The 12,206-nt window shown below is 44.7% G+C and overlaps 1 protein-coding gene across 3 annotated transcripts in view; it reads left to right on the top strand.

Annotated features, from left to right (window-relative positions):
* LOC126426866 (speckle-type POZ protein-like) overlaps positions 1-12,206 on the top strand; it is a 299,470-nt gene that overhangs the window by 272,575 nt on the left and 14,689 nt on the right. For all 3 annotated transcript variants that reach the window (XR_007576448.1, XM_050088902.1, XM_050088901.1), the window contains exons 2-3: positions 5,608-6,181; positions 10,215-10,361. Coding sequence is in view for 2 of the 3 variants with exons in the window: in XM_050088902.1 (XP_049944859.1) it covers positions 5,619-6,181; positions 10,215-10,361 (710 nt within the window). In the remaining variant the exon portion in view is untranslated. The remainder of the gene's footprint in view (positions 1-5,607; positions 6,182-10,214; positions 10,362-12,206) is intronic.

Genomic DNA, 12,206 nt, shown 5'->3' with positions numbered 1-12,206 from the left:
CGGTTTTTCTGGGAAACGACACACCGACAAGTAAATACCTGTTGCAATTTGTGGAACATTCGGTAATGAAGACCGGTAGGGCTACCTTAAAGGTCATGCCTCTTCTAGGGCACCATCACGGCACTCCTATTGAGACTCTATTAAGAAAAACCTGTGTGGGTGGACAGCAAACAGAAAACCGGTGCAGAAGACACAAATGACAAGCAGCCACATTCACTCATTCGCCCTTCGTCTGCAGACCTGCTGCAGACCACTGCACGGTGTGTGGTCGAACCACTGTCCTCCCGAATGCGAGTCCAGAGTGTCTCACCGCCGCGCCCTGCATATCTACATCTACATCTGTACTCCGCAAGCCACCTGACGGTGTGTGGCGGAGGGTACCTTGCGTACCGCTATCGGTTCTCCCTTCTATTCCAGTCTCGTATTGTTCGTGGAAAGGAGGATTGTCTGTATGCTTCTGTGTGGGCTCTAATCTCTCTGGTTTTATCATCACGGTCTCTTCGCGAGATATACGTAGGAGGGAGCAATATACTGCTTGACTGTTCGGTGAAGGTATGTTCTCGAAACTTTAACAAAAGCCCGTACCGAGCTACTGAGCGTCTCTCCTGCAGAGTCTTCCACTGGAGTTTATCTATCTCCATAACGCTTTTGCGATTACTAAATGATCCTGTAACGAAGCGCGCCGCTCTCCGTTGGATCTTCTCTATCTCTTCTATCAACCCTATCTGGTACGGATCCCACACTGCTGAGCAGTATTCAAGCAGTGGGCGGACAAGCGTACTGTAACCTTTGTTTTCGGATTGCATTTCCTTAGGATTGTTCCAATGAATGGCATTTGCTTTACCGACGATCAACTATATGATCATTCCATTTTAAATCACTCCTAATGCGTACTCCCAGATAATTTTAACTGCTTCCAGTTGCTGACCTGCTATTTTGTCGCTAAATGATAAGGGATCTATCTTTCTATGTATTCGCAGCACATTACACTTGTCTACATTGAGATTCAATTGCCATTCCCCGCACCATGCGTCAATTCGCTGCAGATCCTCCTGCACTTCAGTACAATTTTCCATTGTTACAACCTGTCGATACACCACAGCATCATCTGCAAAAAGCCTCAGTGAACTTCTGATGTCATCCACCAGGTCATTTATGTACATAGTGAATAGCAACGGTCCTATGACACTCCCCTGGCTTACCTGAAATCACTCTTACTTCGGAAGACTTCTCTCCATTGAGAATGCCATGCTGCGTTCTATTATCTAGGAACTCCTCAATCCAATCACACAATTGGTCTGATAGTCCATATGCTCTTACTTTGTTCATTAAACGACTGTGGGGAACTGTATCGAACGCTTTGCGGAAGTCAAGAAACACGGCATCTACCTGTGAACCCGTGTCTATGGCCCTCTGAGTCTCGTGGACGAATAGCACGAGCTGCGTTTCACACGACCGTCTTTTTCGAAACCCGTGCTGATTCCTACAGAGTAGATTTCAAGATTCCAGAAAAGTCATTATACTCGAACAGAATACATGTTTCAAAATTCTACAACTGATCGGCGTTAGAGATACAGGTCTATAGTTCTGCACATCTGTTAGACGTCCCTTCTTGGAAAACGGGGATGACCTGTGCCCTTTTCCAATCCTTTGGAACGCTACGCTCTTGTAGAGACCTACGGTACAGAGCTGCAAGAAGGGGGGCAAGTTCCTTCGCGTACTCTGTGTAAAATCGAACTGGTATCCCATCATGTCCAGCAGCCTTTCCTCTTTTGAGCGATTTTGTTTCTCTATCCCTCTGTCGTCTATTTCAATATCTACCATTTTGTCATCTGTACGACAATCTAGAGAAGGAACTGCAGTGCAGTCTTCCTCTGTGAAACAGCTTTGGAAAAAGTCAGTATTTCGGCCTTTAGTCTGTCATCCTCTGTTTCAGTACCATTTAGGTCGCAGAGTGTCTGGACATTTTGTTTTGATCCGCCTACCGCTTTGACATAGGACCAAAATTTCTTAGGATTTTCTGCCAAGCCAGTACATAGAACTTTACTTTGGAATTGATTGAACGCCTCTCGCATAGCCCTCCTCACACTACATTTCGCTACGCGTAATTTTTGTTTGTCTGCAAGGCTCTTTGGCTATGTTTATGTTTGCTATGAAGTTCCCTTCGCTTCCGCAGTTTTCTAACTCGGTTGTTGTACCACGGTGGCTCTTTCCCATCTCTAACGATCTTGCTTGGCACATACTCATCTAACGCATATTGTACGATGGTTTTGAACTTTGTCCACTGATCCTCAACACTATCTGTACGTGAGACAAAACTTTTGTGTTGAGCCGTCAGGTACTATGTAATCTGCTTTTTGTCACTTTTGCTAAACAGAAAAATCTTCCTACCTTTTTTAATATTTCTATTTACGGTTGAAATCATCGATGCCGTAACCGCTTTATGATGGCCGATTCCCTGTTCTGCGTTAACTGTTTCAAATAGTTCGGGTCTGTTTGTCACCAGGTGGTCCAATATGTTATCGCCACGAGTCAGTTCTCTGTTAACTGCTCAAGGTAGTTTTCAGATAAAGCACTTACAAAAATTTCACTGGATTCTTTGTCCCTGCCACCCGTTATCTATGTTTCAGTCTCCCAGTCTATATCCGGCAAATTAAAATCTCCACCCAGAACTATAACATTGTGGGGAAATCTACTCGAAATATTTTTTAAATTATCCTTCAGGTGCTCAGCCACAACAGCTGCTGAGCCAGGGGGCCTATAGAGACATCCAATTACCATGTCTGAGCCTGCTTTAACCGTGACCTACACCCAAATCATTTCACATTCCGGATCTCCGTCAATTTCCTTCGATACTATAGCACTTCTTATCACTATAAACACGCCTCCCCCCTTGACTGTCCAGGCTGTCTCTGCGGTATACATTCCAATCAAAGTTTAGGATTTAATTACTGTTTACGTCTAGTTTCAGGCACCTTTGTCTCTAGTACTATATGGGCGTTATGACCGTTTATTAATGAGAACAGTTCTGGGACCTCTCTATAGACGCTCTTGCAGTTTACTATTAGCACATTAATATTGTTATTCCCTGTTGCATTTTGCCTACTCCTACCTTGCCGCGTCTCAGGAGGCATCCTGTCAGGCCTAGGGAGGGAATTCTCTAACCTAAAAAACCCCCATGTGCACTCCACACATAGTCCGCTACCCTTGTAGCCGCTTCACGTGTAGTGCACGCCTGACCTATTCAGGGGGGCCCTACGTTTCTCCACCCGATAGCGGAGGTCGAGAAATTTGCACCCCAAATCTCCGCAGAATCGTCTGAGCCTCTGGTTTAAGCCTTCCACTCGGCTCCAAACCAGAGGTACCATCACGGAACTCCTATTGAGAGAGACTCTATGAAGAAAAACCTGTGGGTGGACAGCAAACAGAGAACCCGTGCAGCAGACACAAATGACAAGCAGCCACATCCACTCATTCGCCCTTGGTCTGCAGACCTGCTGCAGACCACTGCACGGTGTGTGGTCGAACCACTGTCCTCCCGAATGTGACTCCAGAGAGTCTCACCGCCACGGCCTGCATATCCAGTCCACTACTTGCATTTCACACACGTTTCTCTGCCGGTTACATGGCGCAGACACGCACGAAGATGGTGTCTCCAAAATATGCTGAAGGTGATCGGGACCATGGCTCTCTGTCTACTAATAATTCAGACGCGATCCCGCTCAGTATCTCGACAAAGTTGTGATGACCTAGAAAACCGTTTGAGTGAAAGACTCTGCGGAAGCTCAGTGTAAACTACTGTCGCATTGCGAGTGTCACAATAAAGTAGAATACTACACCACTGATCTCAGGATACATTAAACATTTATAAGACAATGACGTCTGATTCTTAGACGAGGAACATGTCGATGCTCGAAGACTGTATGGAAATGTAAATGGCTTTACAGCTTTTACCGCTTCGTTTATTTACATGCAGCACCACTTGGATGTAGGAAAACACGGTCACAGTACCTGTAAACAACAGTAAAAAGTCGTTCATTATGCGATTACAACGCCAGTGTCAAGAGTCTTGAGCCTATAACATTGAGTGCATACTTGGTATGGGGAGGCGAAAAAAACCGCAAAGCGATATAAAACGCAAGCAAATGTACAACTAACTAACGAGGGATGGGGAAGGAAGACTCGGGTTGGTCGGGTGGCTTCCAGAAGCCTGCAGTGTACGTGTCGGCCTGCGACCCTGCGTTGACCTCCGGCGCTACGCTGTACAGCACTGCCTCGGCGTCTCGATCCACGTCGGGCGGGCGCGACAGAAGCCTTCGGACGAATTCTTAGGCGCTCTGCTGGCACCGTAACGATCCGGCAGACGTCTTGCGCTGGTGGAATGGAGATTCTGATTCGGCACGTTTAGAAAAAAGTGGACGCCGTTCTCGCAAAACCCACTTGTCTGAATTTGGGAAGCCAGTTTACACTGTAGTGTGTGGAACTATTTCACTGACTCCGTCGTTTGCCCCCTCATACGACCAGGAGAGTCAAGAGTGATGTCGGAGCTGTGATACAGCTTACTTTGGTTTAGCCATGACGTATGTGTCATCTAATAAGTACCCGAACGTTCTGTGGGGCAAAGATGCTATACAAACACGTCCACGCCAAAAGGAGATGCAAATTTATATTTGTGCGAAAGTTCCACAACACATGCTCTGGAAATGGAGGCAACGAGTTTCATTCCTAAACTGCTCAACCTGGAAATACCTGGGTACACCGTAGCTCGCAACAATCGGATAAAATGGCGACATGATTTATGATTGTATTATGCAGCATTCTTTACCACGGAGGTGGGCGCTGCATCTTTTTCTGAAGAAAGAAGACGCAGGTATCAATCTGTTCAAAGGAGAGTTAAACATACCAATGAATTTAGACTAGTGGTTCAAAACCGCTCAAATGGCTCTGACCTCTATGGGACTTAACATCGGAGGTCATCAGTCCAATAGAACCTAGAACTACTTAAACCTAACTAACCTAAGGACATCACACACACCCATGCCCGAGGCAGGATTGGAACCTGTGACCGTAGCAGGCGCGTGGTTCCGGATTGAAGCGCCTAGAACCACTCGGCCACGGTGGCCGGTCAAGTTTAATCGTGCCTACCCTGAGACATTCACCGAGGAAACTGATTTCTGCATTACATGTACATTGCTTCTGATCAGGTGTCACGGATCTGAGGAACTTGAGATAAGGAGGAAGAAAATTTTTCCTAGTTAGAGGTGCCACCAACTTGGATTTAAATATAAGTCGTGTAACTTTATGGCTGAAACACGTTTGTTGCTTTGCTAATTTTTTTGCTATGACATAAATAAACCATCTTTTGACTGAGAACGATAACATTTTTAGAAGGTGAAAGCAGTCTATCGTAGCACCACGCTGGTAGTCACAAACCTTAGGTGATCGCAAAGCAGTACGGGCCCTTGTCATTTTAAGGAAACTGGTGACGTTGCAATTGATTTAGGGTGGACAACACTTTCACAGCTGCTGTTTCATACAGGTATGCATGCGCCTCGTACAAGTGTTGAGGGTGCAGTGTGAGGGCTGCTCAGTGGCACTGTGTTTCAGGACCACCCACCATGTCGGCAGTTACGGAGGTTCAGAACACCACAACCGAGGCCCTGGCCGCCCTGCTAGACGGGGGTGACGGCGCCCTGGTGACGCTGGTGGCGGGCGAGACGAGGGTGGCGGCTCACAGGGCCGTGTTGGCGGCCGCGAGCCCCGTGTTCGCAGCGATGTTCGCGCACGACATGCTGGAGGCCAGCTGCGGCCAGGTGAGCATCGACGACGTGGAGGGCCCGGTGCTGAGGCTCCTGGTCGCCTACACGTATACCCTGCAGGCCCCCCAGCTGCCCGACACGGCCGCCCAGCTGCTCTCGGCGGCCGACAAATACGGCTTGTCGGCCCTGAAGGCTGCCTGCGAGCGGCAGCTGATCTCTCAGTTGGCCGTCGAGACCGCAGCGGCGACGGCCGTCACGGCAGTGAGGCACTCGTGCCCGGACGCCACCAGGGCTGCCGTCGCCTTCATAAAGGACCACCTGCAGGTGATGGCCACGCGGGGCTGGGTGGACGCTGTGCTCGAGTACCCGCAAGAAGTCATTGAAGTCGGCCGTCTGCTCGGTGAGCCACCTGCAGAAGCCAGGTAAGCACGATTCCCTTTTTGGCAGTGCTAGTGTGAATTAGACGTCGTCCTTGCTTTGTTCGTCATGGGTTTCTTGATTTGCCCATGTTGCGTAACACCTTAACTTGATCTAATTACTGATCATCAGTCACGATGCTAAGTCTCTCGCTGTTTTCACTTCTACTGCTTCTTATCAATTTCGCCTTTCTCTGATTTACTCTGATTCCATATTCTGTACTCATTAGACTGTTCATTCCATTCAGCAAACCCTGTAATTCTTCTTCACTGTCACTGAGAGAATCGGTCATCAGCAAATCTTATATCATTTCACCCTGAATTTTAATTCCACTCTTCAATCTTTCCATTATTTCCGTCATCGCTTCTTCGATGTATAGACTGAACAGTAGGGGCGAAGGATTACATCCCTGTCCGACACCCTTTTTAATCCGAGTACTTCATTCTTGGTCTTTCACTCTTATTTTACCTTCTTGCCTCTTGTACATATTGCAAATTACTTGACTTCTCCTATAGCGTACATGTATTTTTGTCTGAATTTCTAACATCTTGAACCACTTGATATTGCCGAACGCTTTCTCCAGGACCACAAATCCTATGAACGTCACGGAACTTCAATTTTCTTTTCATTCTCCTGTGTATTATCCTTGTCAGAAACGTGGATGCTTCAGCTGTTAAGCTGATTGTGCGATAATTCTCACGCTTCTCTGTTCTTGCAGTCTCCCAAATCGTAATGATTATATTTCTTTCAAAGTCAGATTGTATGTTGCCAGACTCATACATTCTACACACCAGTGAGAATAGACCTTTTGCCACCTCTCCCAATGATTTTAGAACTTCTGATTGAATGTTGTCTATACCTTTTGCCTTCTTTGATCTTAAATTTTCCAAAGCGCTTTTAAATTCTGATTCTAATCACCAATATTTTCCATACCGACTCCTGCTTGTTCTTCTGTCACGCCATCGGACAAGTTGTTCCAATCAGGGAGGTCTTCAGTGTACTCTTTCCAACTATCTGATCTCGCCTCTGTATTTAACACTGGAATTCACATTGTGCTCTTAATATTACCACGCTTGCTTCTAATTCTGTGGAAGATTGCTTTGACTTTTCTATATGCTGCGTCAGTCGTCCCAAGAATCATTTCTTCTTTGATTTCTTCACATTTTTCGTGCCATTTCGCCTTAGCTTCTCTGCACTTCCTATTCATTTCATTCCTAAGTGACATATTTCTCTATTACTGAATTTTCCTGAATATTTTTGAACTTCTTTCTTTGATTGATCAACTGAAGGATTTCTTATATTTTCCATGGTTTCTTCGCAGTTAGCTTCTTTGTACCTACGTTTTTCTTTCCAACTTCTGTTACTGTCGTTGTTAGAGATATCCATTCCTATTCTACTGAACTACCTATTGAGCTGCTTATTATTGCAGTATCTGTAGCCTCAGAGAACATAAATCACATCTCTTCTTTCCTTAGTACTACTGTATTCCACTTCTTTGTTCATCGATGGCTCCTGACAAGTCTCATAAAATTCAGCCTACTCTGAATCACTGCTAAATTGTTATGACTCTATATCTACTCCTGGGTATGCTTTACAGCCCAGTATCTGGTTTCAAAATGTTTGCCTGACAATAATATGGTGTGACTTTAAACCTCCCATATTTCGATTCTTTTCCAAATATACCCCCTCGTCTAGTGATTTTTGAACAGACTATACCAGCTATTACGAGGATAAATTTACTGTAGAACTTAACTAGCCTTTCTTCTCTCCTATTCCTATTATCAAGTACATATTCTCGTGTAACACTTTCTTCTACTCCTTCCCCTACGACTACGTTTCAGTCCCTCCATGACTGTTACATAGTACTGAATTACCTGTTCAATATCCTCACTTTTTCTCTCTCTTCACCTTCAACTTGCGACGTCATCATGTATACCTGAACTATGCATGTTGTTGGTTTGCTTTTGATTCTCACGAGAACATAACTATACTCACTTTCTTCCCTGCCTTTCTATTGATACTGAATCCTACTGCTGTTGCTACTACCCTATTCTCATGTGACCAGAAATTCGTTTCTTATTATCTGGCTTCCCAACCACATTCTTTTTGAATTCAATTAATAAGAATAAGGGTATTTTATTTACCAATCTTCCAGGTCGAAACTGACTGCAATATTTCGCTTCTTTTTCTATTTAAGGTTGATTGATTATATCAATACTTTTTGAATGCAACCCAAATTTTCGAGCTCCCGAATCATAGAATGTTATCCTTTCGTTGGTTACTCAACCTTTTTCTCGTGGTCACCTCCCTCTTGGGCCACCTCGCCTGGAGGTTTGAATGGGGGACTAGTCTTTTGCCAATGGAGAGACCATTATGGCTCTTATTGAATCACATGCCACATGTCATGTTGATGCACGTTATGCATATTTACACAGTAGTTTACATTGCCTTCTGTGTCTTCATGTTGTTGATCATTGCCAATTCTTCCTCATTTAGGAGCAGTTTCAGACCTCAAGGGAAAGAGAGTGCCCTGAACCTCTGTCGACCCTCCGCCCTCTGTGGAAAGGCTGTTGGCTGAAAGAGGGTGACACCTGATGCTGGAAGTCTTCAGACACCAATGCTGATGATTCGTATTCAAAATTCAAGTGATGGTGAGGTTCAAACCTGGGACTGAAGACTTTCCTGATTACTAAAAAAGACGCTACCCCTGGGTGACTGGCCCCAAAGAGCAGGGTGTGACTCCCTGAGATATCCAGTCAAGCAGGAGCTATGAGCACTGGGGCTACTCATGCACACTGGGGGCAAACAAGAAGAGAATACTCCAGCCAGCACAGTAACGTTGTCACACTCAAGGCTGTGCCTTACAATCACATTTCCTTCTCGTCTCTGTTCAGCTATCGCCCCGAATTTTTTCCGTGCATTCCCTTTTACAAAGCAGACAGGAAATCTCTGCCCCCCTGTCTTGTTTGAAGTTCCCTATGGCGTTACCAGAGATCGTCCACGGAATCCTACGAGGTTTTCCGCTACTGGGATACAGCAGATTATATTCGCTGTCCACCTACAGGTGTACGACATATCTCCCACAACGTCAGTATTGATGTGACGTTTCCATCCAGCTATCATTTGTTGCCTCTGTCTCTCGGATACATATGCTCCATACAAGTCTATTTTGTTTCCTTTCCAATTTAAAAAAAAAAAATCCATATTCAATAGACTACAGGTTACTTCACAAGTTGTAAACGTTGTCCATCAGATAAAATTGCATACACTGCGTAACCCATATTTTTTCTTTTAATGGTGGCCTCTACTGCAAACTGCTCAACACGAAAATTGTTGTTTAAGAAACACATCACCACTGCTGTCTTTTCAATGAATCGAATTGTGGAGACATTACATGCATATATACAGTTCTATTTGCTTTACTCAAATGCAGATTTTGAATATACTCTCGGTAACTTTTATAGCATAGCTCTTGTAATTCTTGTCCATCTTCTTCATTCCCTCGGGCTTCACATCAGAGCGCCTGCATATCCATGACCGTGTAGTTTCAACAGTAAGTTGATACCCCAACTTATCAGTTTGTTTCTCTCTCTCTCTCTCTCTCTCTCTCTCTCTCTCTCTCTCTCTGTCTCTCTCTCTCTCTCTCTCTTCCTCCTGTGATACAATTCACCATCCATATATCAGTTTTCAAATTACCTCACAACCAAAAGTAGCAGCCAGTTGACTTTAACTGCTTCTAAATTCTGTCTGATAGTTGTTCTATCAGGGCAGCAAAATTGTTGGCCCTTATGTTTGGGATTTGGTTTGTGCTTCATTGTGAACAATTTGTTGTTTTGCATCTTAGGCTACGCCAATGGGGAATATAGCAGAAGTAGTGCAGAAAAAGATCAGTTAATTGGTGGCACAGTCACGTTAAGCGACAGGCTGGTGTTGTTGGCACTGTGTGTTCTGTTGCCCTGGTGGACAGTCCCTCAGCTGTATCGCCTGCAGTGAGCCCCTGTGTGAACACGCCCACCCACACAGTGTTTCTCTGTGCAGCTCGCCGACCGCCACAGGGGGCGGGCCCACCCCCAACTCTGACCGTCAACCCCACAGCGGCCACAGCCGGACTCCTGCTGCAGCTGCGCCTCCCACGTCTGCCAGACACACCCCTCCACCCGATGACGCAGCTGTCTCTCGCTTCCGGTGAGTTGTGTTGCCACACGTGCCCAAGTCTTACCCCCACAGTACTGCTTATTTTGGCATTAACCAGCCGATATAGTAAATAAAATAAAGTACAGATTCCTTCAGTTTTTGGATAGAGGTTACAGTTGCCATTAAACATTACTCCTTTCTCACTTTTTTGGCTATGATATTTTGAAGATTGAGCACATATGCAGAAGATTTCTCGTTCTCTGTATTTGCCGTGAGAATTACATTCAGTTCAGAGTCACTCAACTGTAGTTACGTAGGAAGTGTCCCATACAAATCATACCCATTCCCAAAGATTCTTTATATATTGATGTGTTGAATCTAGATTTTGTTTAGAGTGATGACTGTGTGTCTTACAAATTGATTCTGAATTAAATGGGTATGGAAACAGGATTTTTCACACAATTGCACTCAACAAAACCTATGTGAATGGTTGTAGATATAAGTTGTTGAAGACACTGAGTAAGAAATGGCGAAAATAAGGTAAACAGAAATACAAGTAATAATGACAAAAAGTTAATATTTAGTACAGTAATGAGGATACAGATTGTTTTGGGTATGTCTTAAAATGTAATTCGAGTATTCCTTAAATGGTTCCCTGGTCAGTTACATCTGTAGTGGCTACTGAAAATCTGTGCCGCATTGGAACAGGAACCCAGATTTGCTGCTTATTGCAGGCAGTCTCCTTGACCAGTCGGCTGCCTGAGCTCACCTCCACTTCTGACTCAGTGTCTCATCGACACTTGCACTAGAGTTTATCCCGAGGGACTTGTGGGAAGAGTAGCAAAAGGGAAATCGAATCGGTGGATGTTACCCTACTGCAGAGGATGTACATGAGAACCTCTGGCGGTAGTGTTTGCAAACCATGGGTAAAAAACATGATCCACAATGGTAATTCCATCTACGCCAGCAAACGCATCAGCTGGTCTAATGGTTGAGGTATCTGCTCTCGAGAAGTGAGAAATGCAGTGGGTGTGGCTGAGTGGAGATGCGTACAGCACTGTATGGCTCGTCACTCGTAAACAAACTCCTGTATTCGATGGATGATGGAGCTCACCAGGTGTGATGAGTAGTGGATTTGATTCACAGAGGAGAAGTTTTGCATAATTGCATGGTATAGTAAACTTCTAGTTTCAGAAATGAGCAACTGACGTGGGCAAAGATAGTTGGTCGTACTGAAAAATATATTGACATCTCACAGTGAACTGATACATTTGCAAGATGACTTCATAGCCTGTGGATTTCAGTATCAAGTATGGACCATTTTATACTTCAGTTTTATATATACCCAACAGCAGTTTCCTCAGTGATGGTGCCACTAAACCGGAGTTACTAAATACAGTTTTCCTTAATTCCTTCACGAAAAATTATATATATTAGGTGTTGTGAAACAACTCAAATCACTTAAGAAAGGCAAGTCTTCTCGTCCAGATGGAATACGAATCAGGTTCCTTTCAGAGTATGCAGACACAATAGTGCCTTTCTTAGCAATCATATACAACCGTTCACTTGGCGAAAGGTCTGTTCCTAAAGACTGGAAAGTAGCAAAGGTCACACCAATACTCAAGAAAGGAAATAGGAGTAACCTATTGAATTACAGAGACATATTACTGACCTCAATTTGCTGTAGGATTTTGGAGCATAAACGGGTATTGATTGGACAAATATATTACACTAGAACTGACATGTGATTACATTTTCACTCAATTTGGGTGCATAGTTCCTGAGAAATCAGTACCCAGAACAACCACCTCTGGCCGTAATAACGGCCGTGATACGCCTGGGCATTGAGTCAGAGCTTGGATGGCATGTACAGGTACAGCTGCCCGTGCAGCTTCA

This window comes from Schistocerca serialis, chromosome 11, assembly GCF_023864345.2.
Source record: "Schistocerca serialis cubense isolate TAMUIC-IGC-003099 chromosome 11, iqSchSeri2.2, whole genome shotgun sequence".
Classification (NCBI taxonomy): domain Eukaryota; kingdom Metazoa; phylum Arthropoda; class Insecta; order Orthoptera; family Acrididae; genus Schistocerca; species Schistocerca serialis.
The sequence above is the reverse complement of the archived record's forward strand: the minus strand, read 5'-3'. Positions and strand labels throughout refer to the sequence as shown.